Raw genomic sequence first — 21,733 nt, 5'->3', positions numbered from 1 at the left:
ATAGTTTCTCGTGGCCACGAGATAGTTTCTCGTGGCCACGAGATAGATTCTCGTGGCCACGAGATAGTTTCTCGTGCGCACGAGAAAGCATTGGATGCGTGCGTGTGGTTTGAGGTGTGTGTTAAAATGGCAGTTCAGGAGTTAATTCGGCTGTATTTCCAACTCGGACTTCATTGTAAGGACATTGCTGCTTTGCTTGCAAGTCGTCATCGGTATATTGTGTCTGAAAGACATTTAAAACGAATTATGAAGGCATGTAGTCTGTTTCGGCGCAAAGGATACACCTCTTTGGATCGCGTGGTAGATTTCATTCAGCAGCAGTTACAAACAAGTGGCCTGCTGTGTGGATATAGGTGGATGTACACTAAATGCAAGGAGGATGGATTACACGTAAAGAAAGAAGAAGTACGCTTAATTCTTAAAGAACTTGACCCGAGGGGTGTTGAACTCAGAGCAAGGAGACGGCTCCATCGTCGCAACTATTTCGCAAAAGGGCCCAATTATATTTGGCACTTTGACTCTTATGACAAACTGAAACCATTTGGTATCTGTATAAACGGCTGTATTGACGGATTCTCCCGGAAAATTATCTGGATGAATGCATTTACGACCAGCAGTGACCCAAAAATCATTGGAGGCTACTATATGGAGGCAGTGAAGAAATTTGGTGGTTGTCCGAGGATTGTCAGAGGCGATCGGGGCACTGAAAATGTTAAAGTCAGAGACTTTCAGCGTTTTCTCCGTCGCAACATTGATGACGGTTCTGGTATTGACAGCTACATCGAAGGGGCAAGCACAGCAAATCAGCGCATAGAGAGTTGGTGGGGTTTCCTCAGAAGAGAATCAATGGAGTTCTATATCTCTATGTTCACTGACCTGAAGGACCGTGGTTTGTTCGGTGGCACATACTTGGACCGAGGTCTAATTCAGTTCTGCTTTATGAGCTTCATTCAGGTAAGCGACAATGCATTGTTTTATCTATTTTCTGATGTTTTTATTGACTGGCATGCACACACATGTAATATAGCAAGTGCATCTCTTTTTTACAAGCGGGCTGCAGAGATGGAATGAATCAACAGTACAACAGTGCCATCTAATGGAAAAACTACTGAATTACATTTTCGTTTTTGTCTTTTAACATCCTTCCATGAGCAGACAGTGGGTGTGAATATCAGCACTTGTGTCTCATGTCTATGTGTCTTCTTAATTACTGTTATTGGTGTCCTACAATACCCTATTAATTCATCATCAGTGTCGGGGGGTTTGGTAGCCCTAATAACCCCCCCCCGTACAAGCATAGTGGGCAGCAAACTGTTTTTATTCATTTATGTTTATTAATTTATATATTTATATTTGGCCTTTTCCACTCATTTTCTCCTAACGTCATCAAAAACCTCAAGATTTAACATAATTTATTTGAAGTAATCTCATTACTAAATTAAAGAGCACATGATGATAATAACAAATTGCATATTAATGTACTTTTCTTTCTCTCTGTACTGTTTTTCCAGGATGAATTAGACGAGACCATCAATGTGTGGGATGCACATGTCATCAGACCATCAAAGAATGACAGGGTGCCCAGTGGTCGCCCCCGAATCATGTACATGTTCCCAGAACTCTACACAACTTGTGATTGCATTTCCCCAGTGGACAGAGCTGATGTACAGTTGTGTCAGAGTAACTGCACATTTCGACCAGCAGTGCCATGTGACACAGACATCTACAACATCTGCAACATTCTGATGGCAGAGTCACAGCTGCATCTTCCAGCTGATGCTTATCAGGCATTGGATTTGTACCTTCACTTGAGGAATGAGATAACATCAACTCTCTAATTTGAGATGGATTTTTATTCAGATTATTCAGAGCTACAACATGTCCACACTGACTACACTTGAACAGTGCTATGCCACAAACATTAAGAACATTTTGCAGCAAAACTGAGGTGCAAATAGGATTGATATGTCACTATATGCACACTGACTGCAAAGAGAAACAAGGCAGGACATGAAAGAGGAAATGAACAGAACTGAACAACCATTAGAAATGTATTGTACTTGCATTGAACATGAACTTGTTTGTTGAATGATTACATAAATTCTGAACATTATTCAGAATAACAATTGTATAAAAGATGCACATGAAAATGTAATAATTGTACAAAAAGGGACATTTACCTATGAGAACAGACCCTGCTGACTTATCAAAATTATTAAACTGTCTTGTGGAAAAAAAACTGAATCTCAATGTACTAACAATTTACAGAAAAAAATAAGAAAATAAAACAATTTTAAAAATGTAAACGGTCTCTGTTTTAATAAGAACAATAAATGAAAATCTGTAGAAACAGTTTTGCATCAGACAAATGCAAAACTCAGTGTAGAAGATAGATGTGCTTTCCATTCACTACACAATATCCATTGTGAAGCAGTCACCAGACAAGACATTATCAAATTCTTTGCGAAACTCAGGGTATGTGATGTAAGTGCATGGTAACTCAAGAACTGCTCCACATGTGTGTGCTACAGGCCTGCGACTTAAACCACACAATGTGTTAAAAATGACTTCAATTGTGTCTTTGCACAGCACAGTAGATCCTGTGCAGAAGCGTAAGAAAATCTCCAATTTTCTTTGGTCGATGCTTCTCACATACCGTAGCAGGTGGTTAAGAGCAGTCTGCTCTTGTGGATTTAGGCTTTCAAGTGATGATTTTATCATCTGGGCCACTTTCTTGTTAGTTGGCCTCTTAGATTCATATATCTCCATTATGTTGTCTGTGGTTATGAGCGTTGGCATAGCATTATGAACACTGGAGTGGAAACAGTCAATTATAAACTTTGGCTCTTGAAGAAGAGCTTTGTGGGCCATTGTTAAAATAGCAGCCCGTAAATTGTTTTTAGGGGGCAGGCAGTGTGATCCCATTCTGGAGAAGACATCAAGTAAGTCCTCCTCAACAGTTTCATCAATGGTACCCTGTAGTGCTTTTTCAAGCGACACACGCTCATTTTCTGAAAGAAATCTGGCAAATGACATCATTAATAGTTCTTCATCCACTGAGCTAACTCCTTTACAACAGGCAAGAACAAAGGCTGGTGACAGTCTGATTGGTAGGATTTTGTGGTCCAGGTATCCTTTCAACCACACTCTTCCGAGCGCTTGCCATTTCTTCTCAGAATAGTCTGGTCGTAGCCTGGGTACTCGTTCATCTTCCCCCTCACACTGGTCCAAGAAGTGGTCCCAGAATGCGGAGTACGCCTCTCTTGACACACCATCACTGTCCATAGCTTTCTCATTTGTAAACTCCATTCTTAGACGAGCATTCAGTACTTTTGGATCCATGAAGACATTAAGGACATCATCAACTATGTTTACTCGTCTTAATTTCAAAATAAGGATTTCTTTGTCAAATGGATCTGGTGATGCTGGAAGACAGCTTGATGATACAGGACCATCATTGAATGTGGAATGCTGCAAGATATTTTAAAAAGGTAATTAAGTGTGATTATTGATTGATTAATCCTTTTGTGAACAGAAAAGAATCAAAGATTTTGACAATCAATGTATCAAATAGCATGCAAAAATGGTGATAATGTTGTGGTTTTAAATTTGCCGCTTTTCTATTTCATACAACGATGCATTAAATTACAAATGAGTTTTGGAATGGTTGGATGAAACATGAATCTAAAAACATATGCTTAGGATGAAAGATCTTCGGATGGTAATGTTACAGTTTTTGTACATTTTAAAAATGTAAAATGTAACAATTTTACAGGACTGTAAGACGTTAGTGCTACATTGTACCTGCATGCTGCTCAAGTCATGTGGATTCCAGGGAAGTGTGGTGTCTTGAGAATCACTATCATCACCAACAATGGGTCCAAACTTCACTTCAGAGTCCTCAAGAGATTGTTGAATGGCAGGATTAAGAGGGGAATCTGAGACATCACTTAACAACTGGTCTGCATCTTGACTTGGCACAGGCGTTAAACAGTCATCTTCAGATCCATGCCTTCTTGTTGACTGCTGAGTATGACTGCCAACATCCTCAGTAGGTTGTGTATGCAGGAGCTCTGTGTTACCCATCTCAGGAGTTGCTGATCTTGACTGGCTGATTGTCTCTCTTCTCTATTGATCATTTCATATAAAAAACAAGAAAACAAACAAATGTATTATCCATCCATCTATCCATTTTCTACCGCTTATTCCCTTTAGGGTGGCGGGGGGCGCTGGTGCCTACTCAGCTACAATTGGGCGGAAGGCAGGGTACACCCTGGATAAGTCACCACCTCATCGCAGGGCCAACACAGATAGACAGACAACATTCACACTCACATTCACACACTAGGGACCATTTAGGGTTGCCAATCAACCTATCATATTATCTATAGTTTGAATAATCTCATCCAAGCTGCCGGGTACTCCGGCTTCCTCTCACTTCCAAAGACATGCACCTGGGGATAGGTTGATTGGCAACACTAAATTGGCCCTAGTGTGTGAATGTGAATGTTGTCTGTCTATCTGTGATGAGGTGGCAACTTGTCCAGGGTGTACCCCACCTTCCGCCCAAATGCAGCTGATAGGCACCAGCAACCCCCGCTATCCCAAAAGGGACAAGCGGTAGAAATGGATGGATGGATGGAAGCTGCTATATATATTCATGTGACTATAACACTCTGCACCTGAGTAAATTATTTGGTGTATGCATTTTTAATTAATGTAGGATAACATTTAAAGCATTCACAGACTTCCATCTTAACTGCAGATTTAAAACTAAAACTATAAATTATGGTTTCTTAAAGGCCATTTCTGTGCCCTCATATATTTCACCTGTGATTTATAATAGACATAGCTCCTGTGTCATGCAGATTTAATTTAAATGACACTACAGGAAACTATAACTATAAAAATATGTTTGAATTTTAATGAATACTGAACATTTTGGTACAATAAAATCTTCAGACAACACAAGTTCAGTACTGTTTAGCAAAGACTGGTTCCATAAAAATGCAATACGAGTGCTTACTTGTTCATGGTTTTGCTGCATTGAGCCACTTGGAGATAGATCTAAATCAGAGGAGCTCTCTGGATGATCCACTTCATTGAGTCTCCTGGTCTTGTTCCTCAAGGATCGTGTCTTCATTGTTCTAGACCTAGCCTATAAAACGGTGAGCAGCAAATTGTGAGCAGCACATTGTGAGCTTATACAGACTTGACATAGAAATAAGACACTAGATTTATCCTAAAAAAAAAAAGACATCTGTGAAAGTACAGATCACATTGAATAAGACCACAGGTAAGAAAGCAAAGGTGAATATCAACATCATATCCGTCATATAAGACAGGTGTGGTACACAACCATAATCAGTATTGGCGCTAGGAATTTTCAAAATTGGGCCCCACACTAAATTTTGGGGGTTCCACTTTTTTGTAAGCTTTTTAAAACAAATGATAAATGTATGCATTATCCTGTTATATCTCACATTCTGTACTGTGTTTTGGAAAAAGGTTGTTATCGACGTTACTTAATCCATTAAACAAATAATACAAAAGAAAACACATTTTAATGCATATGTAAATGTCTTCAGTTATAAACATTCATTCACATTCTTCTTTCCTTCATGGATTCTAACTTAATTTGTTTCTGTATTATTATTTAATAAGTGGTAGGTGTATTTATTTCAGTATAAAAGTGTAAACACTTTTTTGCTTGGGTCATGAAATGATGATAATGGTGTGCCAGGGCATACATACATTTTCGTTTGTTTGTTTTATACCCTTTTTGTCAAACAAAACTATGTTTTTTTGTGGCAAACAAACATCCATCCATCCATCCATTTTCTACTGCTTGTCCCTTTCCGGATCACAGGGGGTGCTGGAGCCTATCTCAGCTGCCTAGGATAGTTCAATAATTCATAAAAACATACATTTTCATTCAATATTATGTTTTGAGCAATGACAGTTTTAAAGAAAAAACAGCTTTGTTTTATTAGTCAACAGTGCACCTTTTTCTAAATTACATTTCACCTCTAAACTTTTTCATTCCACTTTTGTTATTTTTTGTTTATTTTATTTGTATTTTTAGAATGTGACGTGGGCCTTTAAAACATTAGCTGTGGGCCGCAAATGGCCTGCGGGGCACACTTTTGACACCCCTGCTAGAGATAATAAAACATTAAATCTGATAAGTCTGTGGATAAAAGGCAGAGCCTGGCGACGCATGCAATCAATATAAATGGAATACCTACAGTAATCTATGTATTGATATCACAAATGTGGCAGAGGATAATTACCTTCAGCGGCGTTTTCTGTGTTGGCTCCATGTCCGATGATTCATCAGAGAGAAGTAGAATGTTGTTAGACTTGGTGGCTGTGTAGACGCGTAGCATTTTTAGTTTAGTCTGTTGGTACAGCTGGCCCACCGTGACTTCACGGGGCACAGGACTGTGACTGTAATCACAAATGTCAAACTCGAAGTCTTCTATCAGTCCTTTTGATGAATGCCCATTTGCAAAAAACAAGCATTTGCCTGTCTCCAACAGTTCACCCATAGTCACTGATTTCTGGACCGACAGATTCCGTGTTCCTCCTCCTTTTCTCGTTCTAACCTGGTGATACATTCCACTCTCAAAGTGGAGCCATCCCATTTCAACCCGCCGGGTGATTTTGGCTGCATTTTTTTGGCCAGTAGCGGTGCCTTGTACAGTATTAGGAGTTCTTAACCTGTCTCTTAATTTCTGCATGAGGGAGGACTTCACTGTCTCGGCTCCACCCGACTCTTCGTTTGTCACAGTTCTTTGACGGCAAAATGCTCTGAGCGCAAGTCGATCCCCATATCTTTCGATATACTTGCTTAACTCCTTATCTGTCATAATGCCTATGACATTGGTGTCGATCTGTAAAAAGCAAAACGTTTGCTAAATGGTATTTCCTACAGTAAAATAGCAACATTAAAAGTAGGCTATTTCTTACTTTATATAAAAGTTAATAAGTTTCCTCACCTTGTCTTCTTTTAGTTTGTTGATGACACTTTCAGGTATATTCCGCATTTGAAGGAACATGAATAAATCTACAGCAGCCATCTTTGTTTAATAACAGGTATCAAAACTGCTGAGCAACGGGAGATTATGGGCGAGGGAACGTCTTTGTTGGAAATAGAGCCGCATAAACTCCTAAACTGCCATTTTAAAACACACCTCAAACCACGTGCACGCATCCAATGCTTTCTCGTGCGCACGAGAAACTTTCTCGTGGCCACGAGATAGTTTTTATTTAAAAACATTTTTTTTAATTTTTTTAAATAAAAAGTTTCTCGTGGCCATGAGAAACTTTCTCGTGGCCACGAGATAGTTTCTCGTGCGCACGAGATACATGTCTAAAAAAAAAAAAAATCCCCATGTCCCTTTAGGGGCTCCGTAGATTTGTGTATTAATTAGAAAATCTCTTTTCCCGATAATTTAGCTTACTTTTTTTTGCGTTTCAATTTTTGTAAATTCCAGGTTGGTGTTTTTTTTTCCACCTCAAATTATGCTGAAATTTCATTTGATAAAATGTGTAAGCAAAATCTGCGTGTCTTGGAAAAAAATAATTTTGTCAAAATACAGTGTGTAAAAATAATATAAAACATATACTGAGATGGGCAGCACGGTGGTAGAGGGGTTAGCGTCTGCCTCACAATACGAAGGTGCTGAGTAGTGCTGGGTTCAATCCCGGGCTCGGTATCTTTCTGTGTGGAGTTTGCATGTCATGTCCTACCCGTGAATGCGCGGGTCCCCTCCGGGTATTCCGACTTCCTCCAACCTCCATAGACTGCACCTGGGGATAGGTTGATTGGCAACACTAAATTGGCCCTAGTGTGTGAATGTGAGTGTGAATGTTGTCCGTCTATCTGTGTTGGCCCTGCGATGAGGTGGCGACTTGTCCATGGTGTACCCTGACTTCCGACTGATTGTAGCTGAGATAGGCACCAGCGCCCCCTGCGACCCCGTAAGGGACAAGCGGTAGAAAATGGATGGATGGATAGGCACCAGCGCCCCCCGCTACCCCAAAGGGAATTGTTAGAGCCAAATACACTTTCTGTCTGTCAAATTGATGACGTCACTAAAGGGGTTGGCTTCAAGGCCAAGTGCCTGTCTATTTAGGGAGGAGTCGGGATGTTGCTCAGGTGTTGCTGAGTAGAGGCGCAACAGTTTTTGACTGTGCCAGGCTGATATATTTGTTTGCTCCCGTGTATTTTCTGTTTTTGTACAAAGTGTGTTATATAAATGTGACTTTATGAAATTAAATATTTTTGTTAAACATGGACACAATTTTGGACATCAATTATTAGCCGGCTGCACACGTCTGAACTAACTTCATTTATATTCGGTAACCAGTAGCAGTAATAGTATAGGACTTTACCGCTACATTTAAGTCAAAAACTGCCTCACCTAAAGGCGAGTTGTTTATTCACCTGTAATACAGGTGAATTCCACACTGTATTACAGAGGCAAAATGAACTGATGGCACTCCTGGTTCAAGCACAAACCTCCCAATTACTTCCACACAGACAAATTCTGTTTTTTTAAGGTGACCCATTCAGTTTCAGGCTTTCATAAAAGCTTTTGAAACCAATGATCGTGGTGACTGGTTATACTATCTAGAACAGTTTACCAAAGGACAGCCCAGAGAGTTGGTGCGCAGTTGCCTCTATATGCCTACAGAGAGAGGTTATGCTACAGCAAAACGCCTACTAAGGGAACACTTTGGAAATCCTTCAAAAATAACAGCAGCCTACCTGGACAAAATTATGGTTTGGCCAAACATCAAGTCTGAGGATGTAAAAAATCTCCAAGCTTTTGCACTGTACTTACGAGAATGCTCCAATGCCATGGATGAGCTGCAGTACTTGGACGATCTCAACATGCCAGCTAGCATGAAGATGCTCATACAAAAGCTTCCATACAAATTAAGGGACCAGTGGAGAGGAAAAGCAGCCGACATTGTTGACCAACAAAAGCGACGTGCTTGTTTCACAGACATTGTGAAATTCATTGAACAGCAGGTCAGAATTGCTTCAGATCCTGTCTTTGGCGACATTCAGGACATCCCTCGAAATAAAACAGTAACCAAACCCAAGCCTATACATCAAAGCAAATCACAGTTCAGAAGGAACAGTTTCGCAACTCATGTGAGAGTTGCCACTAGACCTAAACCGGCTCCACACCTCAATGAATTTGTGAACACCTCCAAGACGAACTCTATTTCCTGTCTTTACTGTAAAAGTGAACATGCATTGGAGCACTGTCCGATACTGGAAAATAAGGCACATAGGGAAAAGCTTGACTTTCTAAAAGAAAAGGGCCTGTGTTTTGGTTGCCTGTGCACAGGGCACCTGAGCAAGAGTTGCGGCAGGAGCATCACTTGCTCTTACTGCAACAAGACGCATCCCAAAGTGCTACATATTGACAGCAGGCATCTGGAAAGTGGAGAAAATAGCCAACTTCCAAAGGTAAAAGCAGATATTTGCACTACATCATCAACTTGTGGCCATACAGGGGCTGGCAAATATGGAAGTTTACCTATCCTGCCCGTTCAAGTGAAGTGCTCAAAGGGCAGCAAGATAATCCAGACATATGCTTTCCTAGATCCAGGAAGCACAGGGACCTTCTGTTCTGAACAATTGGTGAACAGGCTGAACACAGAAGGCCGAAAAACTAAAATCCACTTGCGTACCATGGGGCACAGTAAGGTGGTCCCGAGCAGCATTGTAAATGGTCTGGAAATCTCTGAGCTTACTTGTAGTAAGTTTTTGGAGCTTCCTGATGTCTTCACTCAAAGGCAGATGCCCGTGTACACTAACAATCTGATTAGTGAGGTACAACTTGATAAGTGGCCTTACCTCCAAGGCATCAAAATTCCTCGCATAACTGCCAACGTGGACCTGTTAATTGGTACCAACGCCTCCAAGTTAATAGAACCACGGGAGGTGATTAACAGCCACGGAGATGGACCTTATGCTGTCAGAACCCTATTGGGGTGGGTGATTAATGGGCCATTACAAAGCAATGACACGCATAATAGGAGCCCCACAGTTACTGTTAACCGCACAATCGTTAACAGTTTGGAGGAACTGCTTATGAACAAGTACATGCATGATTTCAATGAGCAGGGTCCCAGAGATCAAGAAGATATGTCAAAAAAGGGAAAGAAGCCCAAGATAGAGAAGCCCAGCAAGAAGACACCAAAAAGAAAACGGAGCGCAGATGACAGTGACAATGAAAATAAAGTCAGTCGAATGCGAACAATACGCCAGGCAGTCTTCAAGGCCGTGTCGAAACAGCGGGAAATCCTTCTGGGTGATGGAGGCCGTGAGGATGAAGAGCAGGATGACCCAGAGGAAGCTTACCTGGATCCTGATGAGTCTGGCAGTGATAAAGACTTCATGGTGGAAGATGACGAGGACAGCGACTATGGCAAGTCCAAAAAGAGAGGAGTTCCCCGAAAGAGGAGGAAGAAAACGACCCCAAGAGTCCTTTGGGAGAAGAAGAGGAGGAAACTGAGAAGAAGAAAAGCTCTCCTACCCCCAAGGTGACGAAGAAAGCTGATGGCAAGGAGTAGGAAAAGAAGACAGCTACAGTCTACATGTACTGTTGGTAATAGATCACCTGTATTGGATGTGCATAAGGAAATGCAGGCCATGAATGGAGGCAGAGTCAATATATCGCTGACCTTTTTTGGAACAGGTGGTTTCATGAATATTTACCGTTGCTACAAGAGTGACAAAAGTGGACAAATGAAAAAAGTTTGTCTGCAAACAAAAACGATTATCATCTAAAGACCTGTTACAAAGATACCTGTATGCCTTCTATGTGAAGGCATGGAGTAAAATAACTCCATTATTGCAAAAGGAAACATGAAACCCTAAGAGGGTTTGTTTTAGTATTATGGCTCTATTTTCGTTTTATTTATTTCAAATTAAATTGCTCTGTTCATCACGCCAGTAGCAATTAGGGGCTGGTGTGTTAGAGCCAAATACACTTTCGGTCTGTCAAATTGATGACATCACTAAAGGGGTTGGCTCCAAAGCCAAGTGCCTGTCTATTTAGGGAGGAGTCGGGATGTTGCTCAGGTGTTGCTGAGTAGAGGCGCAACAGTTTTTGACTGTGCCATGCTGGTATTTGTTTGCTCCCGTGTATTTTCTGTTTTTGTACAAAGTGTGTTATATAAATGTGACTTTATGAAATTAAATATTTTTGTTAAACATGGACACAATTTTGGACATCAATTATTAGCCGGCAGCACACGTCTGAACTAGCTTCATTTATATTCGGCAACCAGTAGCAGTAATAGTATAGGACTTTACCGCTACAGGAATAAACCGTAGGAAATTGATGGATGGATGGATATACTGAGATATGCTCGAGCGCCCCCCGCGACCCTGAAGGGAATAAGCAATACAAAATGGATGGATGGATATACGGGCAAGAAATAACACTGAAAAGATCAAAATAATCGTCAAAGCAGCAGCAAATTTCTTAAATGTAAAATAATTATTTTGGGAACTGTCATGATCCGCTGCTCGGATCATGTCATTTTCTGGTTTTGTTCTGTTTTGTTATCACATCTTGTTTGGTTTTTGTCTTCCTTAGTTCCTGGAGGCACTTCCTGTTTGTTTCCGTTGCCATAGCCACGCATTAGTGTCACCTGCATCTTGTTTTTCACGCGCACCTGGTCTGTGATTATCTCCTTTATTTAAGCCTGCCCTTTTTGTTAATACGGTCTCTCAGTCTAGTTTGCTGATCGATGCAACAGGTGACATCGCTATTTCCGCTCGTGGTAAAATACTTTTTTGTACTTGTTAGCTTCTACGCTATTCCGTTGTTTGTCCCTAGCTCACATGCTAGCGCTTTTTGTTCCTTCTAGTTCCCATGATAGTTCTGTTTGTTTTGTCTTTAGTGCATTGTGCAAGTGTTTTTGTTCCTAGTCTATTTTGTTAGTGTTAAATAAATCTTCATTTCTTACCTTCACGCCGTGTCCAACTCCGACTGCATCAATTGAGAAAACGAACCCGCACTACAATGCCAGCAAAACGTCACAGGAACAGGTGAAGGTGAACTATAGCGAGTAGATGAAAAGGAGTCATGTGACCACAATCTAAAGCCATGTTAATTGTTCAGTGGAATGCCAGAAGTTTATTAGCAAACGGACCGGTGTTAAAGGGATTTGTTAATAATATGACAACTAAACCACATATAATATGTATTCAAGAAACATGGCTGAAGCCAAATTTGAACTTTATAATAAAAGGATATATAACAATACGTAAAGATAGGAATGATGGGCAAGGAGAGGGTGTGCCATATTTATTAAAGAAGACATGCCTTATACAATGTTAAAAATAACACAAGAACTAGAAATGGTAGGAGTGGAAATATGGAATAATAAAGAAAGGTATAAAGTGATAAACTTCTATAATCCACGCAAGAAACTACAAATACAGCAACTAGAAACAATAGTTGAGCACTGGTGTGGCAATATTATTTGGTGTGGTGACTTTAATGCGCATGGGGTGAAAGGGATGACTGGAATTGGAAGTATTTTTGGAGGAAAAATAATTGGTGAATAATGGGTCGAGAACACGGTTAAATGTAGTTACGGGTAAAGAAACAGCAATAGATTTAGCATCAGTGTCACAGGGGTTAGCAGGAAAAGTGGAGTGGGAAGTAAATAAAGACAGTTCTTTAGGAAGTGCTCACTACCCAATTTTCATTCACATACTGTAAACATAAACCAAAGGTCAGTAAGCACTAAGGAAAGTGGAAGTACAATCATGCCGACTTTGAACCTCCATCCATCCATTTTTTACCGCTTGTCCCTTTCGGGTTGCAGGGGTTGCTGGAGCCTATCATAGCTGCACTCAAACGGAAGGCGGTGTACACCCTGGACAAGTCGCCAGTTTAGGGAAATTACAGACATGACATTAAAGGAAGTTGATATACAGTAAATCAAGATATCGAACAACTTAATGCAGATATTACAAAGTGCATAATGGAAGCAGCCAAACAGAGCATACCAAGGAGTAGATTGAGGAAAAGAAGGAAGGTATTGCTGTGAACGCAATACAAAAATGGAATAAAGCAACATTAATAAATATTAAGAAGGACACATAATTTTCAAGATATGATCCAGTAATTAAGAGATGTTATTAAAAAGACGAAAAAAAGAATATTAGAGAACATTTTGTGAATCAATGAATATAACTACTCCAGTAGGTGGTGTGGGGAATGTAAAAGAAAATGTCAGGGATCAGAAGTGAACATAAAAATCCTGTGATGAAAGATGGGGCACAGTGTGTGGTAGGAAGAAAAGAAAAAGCAGAACATTTGGCAAAAACATTTTTTAAAGTGAGCAGCAATGATAATTTCAAAAATGTAGAAAAAGAAAAGAGAGAAGAAACATTTAATTTAAATATTGGGGAAATGACTGTAGATAACGTAATGGTCTTAATATTGAAACAGGAAAAGACCAGGTGAGTTACCAGATGATCAAAAATTTAGGTAACATAGGCTAAGAAGTCGTTTGGAAATTATGTAATAGGATATACGAAGAAGGAAAATTATCAGGTGAGTGGAAAGTAGCCGTGATGATTCCAATATGCAAACCAGGAAAAGACCCCAAAGAGGCAGGTAATTATAGGCCAATAGCATTGACTTCAAATTTGGGTCAAGTTATGGAAAACATTATTTATGAAAAACTAGTTTGTTATTTAGAGTCAAAAGAAATAATAGAAAACTACCAAAGTGGATTTCGGAAAGCAAGAAACACAAACGAACCTGCAGTGCACCTGGAAGAGGAAATTAGAAAAGGCCAAATGAATAAATAAATTATAATTGCAGTATTTTTTGACATAGAGAAAGCTTATGATATGTTGTGAAAACAGGAGTTGCTGATAAAATTAAATAATATTGGGATTACAGGAAAAATGTACAGTTGGATAAAATACTTCTTAACAAGTAGAAACATTTTAGTAAAATTAGAGAATTAATATAGTCGAAGAAGTGGAAAATGGCACCCCGCAAGGGAGTATAATAGGTCCAGTACTTTTTTCGATAATGATAAATGAAGTGTTTAGTAAAGTGGAAGGGTTAGTAGAGGTGTCACTGTTTGCTGATGATGGAGTCATGTGGAAGAGAGGTAGAAATAAAAATCATATGGAAAGGGAGATTCAAAAAGCGGTAAATAATGTTCAAGAATGGGTAACTGCTTTGGGTTTAAGATTCTCTGTTGAGAAAACTAAAGTCATTAATTTTACAAAGAGGAAGGTTCAAAACAAGCTCCAAATTAAAGTTTATGGAGAAAATATAGAATGGGTACAAGTATTTAAATATCTAGGAATATGGTTTGATGAATATATTAACTGGTCAACCCACATCAGTTAAATAGTGGAGAAAAGTAAAAAGGTGTTAAATATAATGAGGGCTTAAAGGGGTAAAGATTTGGGGGCTGATAGACAGGCATGGAAAGGAATATATATTCACTTTAATTCGATCTGTTATTGATTATAGATGCATCATTTTTCAATCTGCTTCAAAAACATTACTTGGGAAAATAGACAGGATCCAGTCATGGGCATTAAGGTGGATTGTGGAGCTACTAAAACAACCCCAGTGGCATCATTACAAGTAGAAATGAATGAAACATCTTTAGACATAAGAGAAGATCAACTGTCAGCAGGATATTGAGCAAACTTAAAAGGGTCCAAGCAAGGACATCAAACTCACCAAGTGCTGCTAAACTGCCAAGAAGAGGAGAACAATAAGATGAATAGTTTCGGGTGGATAATAGGAGACATATGTGAAAAAGTTCAAATTCATCCATCCATCCATCCATTTCCTACCAATTATTCCCCTTTGGGGGTTTCGGGGGACGCTGGTGCCTATCTCAGCTACAATCAGGCGGAAGGTGGTTTACACCCTGGACAAGTCACCCCTCATCGCAGGGCCGACACAGATAGACAGACAACATTCACACTCACATTCACACACCAGGGCCAATTTAGTGTCACCAATCAACCTATCCCCAGGTGCATGTCTTTGGAGGAGGGAGGAAGCCGGAGTACCCGAAGGGAACCCACGCATTCACGGGGAGGACATGCAAACTCCACACAGATAGATCCCGAGCCCGGGATTGAACCCTGACTACTCAGGACCTTTGTATTGTGAGGCAGACGCACTAACCCCTCTCCCACCGTGAAGCCCAAAGTTCAAATTGACAATATTAAAGTTAGCCCGACAGTACCAATCCCCTACACTACCAATCCCTAGATGTAGATATGCAAGTATTAAAGAATAGAAGTTTAAATAATTACCAAATATAACAATGTATTGAGGAAACATTTTTAAACAATGCCACAATATGTACGGATGCATCAAAAACTATAAATATTAAGTAAGAGCTGCAGTAGTTATCCCACTAGGAAACATTGTAATTGAAAAAAGAATCAGCGATAATTTATAGATTTTTTTACCGGGAATTTGGTCGCAATTTATATGGCAGTTAATTGGACAGAGGAAAATAAAGCAAGAAAAGCGGTCGTGTGCTCATACTCCAGATTGATGAGCATAAAAAACATAGCATCAGAAACAAGACAAAATTTAGTGCATGAAATTGTTCAGGCAATCTACAGAATAAATAAAGCGGGAGGTCTGGTAACATTTCAATGGGCAAATAGGAGCTTGTCGGAGCCACTGTGTCAAACCTGTTAAAGAACTGGTTTAGCACATTGGTCCTCCCTCCCTTTGTCTCCGTCCACCCCCGAACCCCCGATGGTTTGAGGCCGGTGAAGGTCTGCATACCTCTCCTTGGCCTCCCTGAGTTTGGTCTTCAGCAGCACCTGAACTCTGAAGTGAGGTAGCATTAACCTCTTGGTGACGATAAATGATTGAAATCTTTAAAAATATATATTTTTCTTTAGAGTGTAAAAATCCACTCCATCCCATTTGAAATATTTTTTTTATGATCGCTTTTATATATTTGCTTCCGAACCTTTCAAAATAAGCCTAAATCTGCACTGATTCAGGTTAATAATCAATAGGGCAGAACCCGGAAGTGCCCGGATGTGCCTCTAGGTCACGTGATTACAACCCACTAGAGATGCGCGGTTTGCGGTCACAACCGCGGAGTCCGCAGATAAACCGCGGGTCGGGCGGGTGACATGACGAAAAAATTGATTTTAAATAGATCCGGGCGGGTGGCGGTTGAACCAATTCGGAAATATATATTGTAATAATCCCAGGAACGTAGGCTCATAAAACTTCTTCGTTTGTCTTGTCTTTATTGCACAAGATGTAATACAACCACACAACAGCTCTCATGTCTCTGACGCTTTTCCCGGGACAAGGCGAACTCTCACTTCCTGTCGATAACATCACTTCCCTATCTCTACCGGAAGTCCCACGCCCCAGCCAAAGTCATTGGCTAACACCCCGTAGCCTGCCGCTACATTATACATAGTTAAATGTTATGTTGAAGAGGTTCATTTAGCCTACTGACATGTATTTATAAATGGTTTATTTATATAGGCTAGTAGGTAAAGTGTTGTACCTGACAACTCTTGATGGTACAATCCATATATCACGTCACAGACAACGTCATGCTAACATCACGTGACACCTCTGATGAAGGCTGCAGAAGCAAGGTAGCCCAAACTTGTCAGGTACAACACTTTACCTTACTAGCCTATAGAAATCAACCCTTTATAAATAGTTAAATGTTGTTACCCACATACGAAAAACGAGCAGCACTCTTTGAAACAGTATGTGGGCATACTTTTATTTTGAAGTGTCTCGTTTGTTCTGTCGACGGATGTAAGGAAGCTACTTCCGGGTATGGCCAACGAGGTATTTGTCATTTGTTGGTATTTCACTTGGTAAAATGTTTGATCCACATGCTGTGCATGTTATTATTTTTACGTTTGTAACGTGCTTTATTTATTACAGTTTTCACGGTGAATTTGAAGGGAAAGGAAGCCTTCAAATAAATCAGTTCAAGAAAGCCATTGTGTCTGTGCTATTTGGAGGGAGTTACACTTCCTAAACTCACTAATGCCTTGCATCGTCTATATTAGATATATAACAACGGGCAGGTGGCGGGTGGGTGTGGCTTTGATGAAATGTTGGTTCGGGTGGATTGCGGGTGGATGACGACTTTAGTGATGCGGTTGCAGATGATATAATTGCCTATCCGCGCATCTCTACAACCCACCTATTAGCTGATTCTGGGACAGGGTTGATTGCATCAGTCTTAATCCACCAGAAGTGAGTCTTGACTTTTAAAGTAACCAATAGGTTTGCACTGAATTTCAAAAGACTGGATTTTTACACACTGAATTTTGCTCATAGGATGTTTAGTCAATAAAAGTGTCAGCATAATTTGATGTTAAAAAAGTATTAATGTACTTGCTTAAATTCAGTGTCCAAAAAAAGCTCTCGTAATAAAGACAAAATTAACCTCAATACATGAGTATTGATTGTCATTTTAATGCACAAATGCATATGAGGTTTTTACATGTAATTTATTTAAAAAGGAAAATGAAACTGGGCGTAAAGCAGTTGTGCAATTTTGAACATAACCAAATTTTACATTGTGCACATGCTGTAGTGGAGACTTTTGTCACATGGAAGATTGCCTCACATTAAAGATAAAAACGGTAGTACTGAATCAGTCAGACACCTTTATCCATGTACGTGACCTCGGGGAACATGCTTATTTTGCAGTACTAGAATATGACAAAAAGTGTGTAGCACCTGATGGGTTTGTTTATCTTTAATTTTAATAATGTTACTATGTTATGCGGAGGTGTACGTTTAACAACCTTATAGGCAATTGATACTTTTTACAGTTGTGGCGGTTTCTTCTTCTTAGGGAATGGGCGTAACAGAAAATAAATGAAAAGTACAGCTGTAAATCGTCTCGCACACAATGGAACACATTTACTTACGTTCTCAGAATTCTACACACAAAACCCCATAGAGAATGTGAAAAAGTTTTTTTTGTTTTTTTTTACAGATTTTTGCAAATGCAATAAAATAAAAAAAATAAATTACAATTTTGGAATAAGGCTGCTAACATAGCAACATGTGGAAAAAGTGAAATGCTGTGACTCGTTCCGGATGCACTGTACTTACAAACCCCAAAACCAGTGAAGTTGGCAAGTTGTGTAAATCGTAAATAAAAACAGAATACATCCATCCAGCCATCCATTTTCTACAGCTCGTCCCATTCGGGGTCACGGGGTTGCTGGAGCCAATCTCGGCTGCATTCGGGCGGAAAGCGGGGTCATCATCATCATCGGCAGTCACTCGAAGTGAGTATGACGATCCTCCTGGTAGGGGGGTATTCCTTTATGGAGGATGCCTGTGCGTGATTTTGTTTAACGTGGGGAGACTGTTGCACAGACAGTCACCATAAAGTTGGCACAATTCGCTAAAAATTCTGAGAAAGTTGAAGAATGCTCATCAAAGTCTTATTTGGAAGATCCCAAAGGTGAACAGGCTAATTGGGAACAGGTGGGTACCATGATTGGGTATAAAAGCAGCTTCCATGAAATGCTCAGTCATTCACAAACAAGGATGGAGCGAGGGTCACCACTTTGTCAAAAAATAGAATAGAATAGATTAGAATAAGATAGAAAGTACTTTATTGATCCCTGGGGGAAATTCAGCACCACAGTTCGCTCACAATAGACAATAATAATAATAAATAATATATAACATATATTATATATATAATATATGAATAGTATAAATATATTCTACATATATTCTACATTTAAGTGCAGTCAAGAAGGAACATATGCATTATACAGTCTGATAGCTGTCGGTATGTTCCGTGTTGCATTTAGGGAGTCTGAGCCTCATTCTCTCCGCAAGGTCCGAGTGTAGTCGGTGGGAGGTGTTAATAATGCCTAGGAGTTTTGCAAGACTTCTCCTCTCTGACACCACCGTCAGAGAGTCCAGCTCCACTCCCATCACATTACTGACCTTCTCTACCAACTTTTCTAGTCTGTTTGTGTCCCTCACTCTCAGTCCGCTGCCCCAGCAAGCCACTGCATACAAGAAAGCGCCCGCCACCACCGACTCGTAAAACATCTTCAACATCTTTGTACAGACGTTGAAGGATCCTAGCCTCCTGAGGAAGTAGAGGCGGCTCTGTCCCTTCTTGTAGAGGGCCTCAGCGTGTTTTGACCCATTCAGCTTGTTGTCCATGTGTACACCGAGGTATTTGTAATCCTCTACCATGTCCACATCGACCCCCCTGATGGAAACAGGGGTCGCTGAAGGACTCCTCCTCCTTCCCAGGTCCACAACCAGCTTCTTGGTCTTCGTCACATTAAGCTAGAGGTGGTTCTTTCCACACTATGTGACAAAGTCCTCCACCAGTGTCCTGTATTCCTCGTCATCACCATCCTCAATACACCCCACTATCGCAGAGTCATCAGAGAACTTCTGAAGGTGGCAGGACTCTGACTGATAGTGGAAATCAGTAGTGTAAATGGTGAAGAGGAAGGGGGAGAGGACTGTACCCTGCGGGGCCCCGGTGTTGCTGACCAGCCTGTCAGACACAGTCCTGCAGTCGCACGTACTGTGGTCTGTCAGTCAGGTAATCAACAACCCAGGACACCAAGTGGGCCTCCACCTGCATCCTCTCCAACTTCACACCCAGTAGCCCAGGCCGTATGGTATTGAAAGCACTGGATAAAGTAAAAAAACATGACCCTCACACTGCTTGCAGGCTTGTCCAGGTGGGTGTGGGCTCGGTTCAGCAGGTAGAGGACTGCGTCCTGGTAGGCGAATTGGAGTGAGTCCAGGTGGGGCTTGACTGTAGGGCGGAGTTGTTCCAGGACCAATCTCACCATGGTCTTCATGATATGGGAGGTTAGAGCCCCCGGCCTGTAGTCCTTTGATGTGCTGGGTCGCGTGCACTTGGGGATGGGGACCACGCATGAGGTTTTTCCACAGTGTGGGGACTTTCTGCAGCCTAAGGCTCATGTTGAAGATGTGCTGGAGCACACCACACAGCTGTGGGGCGCAGGCTTTGAGCACGCTGGGGGCTCACACCTTCAGGACCCGCGACCTTGCCTGTGTGTAATTTATTTAGCTGTGCATTCACCTGTTCTGCATACAGACACACTGGGGGAGTCTCAGGTGGTTGGGGGAGGGCGGGGTCATCCTTCTGAGGGTGAGGTGTTAGGTAGTGGGAGGTAGTCATTGGAGTTGGGGGGCTGTGAGGAGGGGGGGGGGGGGGGGTTGGATTGGTTCGCTGAAGTTGTCAGGGGCCCGGCTGGCATGTTTTTGGGGTGGGGGGGTGGGGGGCAGGAGCTTGTCGGAGCCACTGTGTCAAACCTGTTAAAGAACTGGTTTAGCTCATTGGCCATCTCTTTGTCTCCGTTCACCCCCCCTACCCCTTGACGGTTTGAGGCCGGTGATGGTCTGCATACCTCTCCAGACCGCCTTCATGTTGTTGTCCTTCAGCTTCCCTTCCAGCTTCCTCCTGTAGTTCTCCTTGGCCTCCTTTAGTTTGGTTTTCAACAGCACCTGAACTCTTGTCACCTCCTCTCTGTTGCCAGCATTGAATGCCCTCTTCTTCTCATTCAGTATGGCTTTGATGTCTTTGGCCACCCACGGCTTGTTGTTTGGGTAGCAGGTGACCGTCTTTGATGGGACATTTGAGTCAACACAGAAGTTGATATAGTCTGTGATGCACTCTGTGAGCCCGTCAATGTCCTCACCATGGGGCTCCATGAGCACCTGCCAGTCAGTTACCTCAAAACAGCCTTGTAGTGTCTCTTGGACCCCTTATGACCACCTTCTCACAGTTTTTTTGGTCACAGGCAGTCTTTTGACCAGAGGCACATAGGGGGTGAGGTTAACGAGGTTGTGGTCTGACAGGCCCAGCTCTGGGAGTGCTATGGAGCTATACGCATCCTTGATGTTTGCGTACAGCAGGTCCAATATTTTATTTCCTCTGGTGTTGCAGCTGACATACTGAGTGAAGTTGGGGAGTGATTTGTCCATAGTTATGTGGTTAAAATCCCCCGAGATGAGGATGAGGGCTTTCGGGTGCCGGGTTTGTAGTCTGGCTATGGAGCTGTGGATGACGTCACTGGCAGCTGCAGCGTTAGCAGTGGGGGGGATATATACTGCCATCACGACAACATGCAGAATCTCCCTGGGCAAACAATAGGGTCTGAGTCCTACAGGTAACATCTCTATATTCGGGTCACAGTGGCGCTCTTTTATTGTAATATAACCGGGATGACAATATTTATTATTAATAAACAAAGCAAGCCCCCCTCCTTTCCGCTTGCTGTTGGTTCGGTCCCGGTTAGCGCGCACCATTTCAAAGCCGTTTATAGAGACGTTACTATCCGGAACATTGTCGTGCAGCCACGTCTCAGTAAAACACATTAGGCTACACTCACGATAATCTTTCTGACTACCGGCAAGCACCGACAACTCATCCATTTTGTTTGCCAGAGAGCGCACGTTACACATGACAACGGAAGGATTATATGGCTTATATCTCCTTCTCTCCCTCCTCGCTTCAGCCCTCTTTTGTCTCGAGCTTGTCCCTTTCCCTCGACAGCCACAAGCACCTCCATAAGTCCTTTTTAGCTCCTCCGGGATCTGGTTAGTTAGCGCCGGGTCCGTTAGCTGGATGCTAACAACTGGTGCTGCTAACAACTGTTCCC

At 41.5% G+C, this 21,733-nt stretch overlaps 4 protein-coding genes across 6 annotated transcripts in view; 2 read left to right on the top strand and 2 right to left on the bottom strand.

Moving 5' to 3' along the window:
* Positions 1–15,961, bottom strand: part of dhx16 (DEAH (Asp-Glu-Ala-His) box polypeptide 16) — a 58,603-nt gene extending 42,642 nt beyond the window's left edge. The window contains exon 1 of the mRNA XM_061915542.1: positions 15,837–15,961. The gene's annotated coding sequence lies outside the window, so the exon portion shown is untranslated. The remainder of the gene's footprint in view (positions 1–15,836) is intronic.
* Positions 1–21,733, top strand: part of LOC133561901 (lysosomal thioesterase PPT2-like) — a 46,376-nt gene that overhangs the window by 5,510 nt on the left and 19,133 nt on the right. The window lies entirely within an intron of this gene.
* LOC133561898 (uncharacterized) lies at positions 58–2,306 on the top strand. The gene is made up of 2 exons (XM_061915541.1): positions 58–954; positions 1,512–2,306. Exons 1-2 carry the CDS (start codon positions 127–129, stop codon positions 1,836–1,838), a joined length of 1,155 nt encoding a protein of 384 aa, XP_061771525.1. The 5' UTR covers positions 58–126; the 3' UTR covers positions 1,839–2,306.
* Positions 1,836–7,353, bottom strand: LOC133561897 (uncharacterized). The gene is made up of 5 exons (XM_061915539.1): positions 7,002–7,353; positions 6,294–6,896; positions 5,027–5,158; positions 3,805–4,128; positions 1,836–3,471 (listed from the first exon to the last, which is right to left on the bottom strand). Exons 1-5 carry the CDS (start codon positions 7,080–7,082, stop codon positions 2,410–2,412), a joined length of 2,202 nt encoding a protein of 733 aa, XP_061771523.1. The 5' UTR covers positions 7,083–7,353; the 3' UTR covers positions 1,836–2,409.

Source organism: Nerophis ophidion, linkage group LG11, assembly GCF_033978795.1.
Source record: "Nerophis ophidion isolate RoL-2023_Sa linkage group LG11, RoL_Noph_v1.0, whole genome shotgun sequence".
Classification (NCBI taxonomy): Eukaryota; Metazoa; Chordata; class Actinopteri; order Syngnathiformes; family Syngnathidae; genus Nerophis; species Nerophis ophidion.
This window is presented reverse-complemented; position numbering and strand designations above follow the sequence as displayed.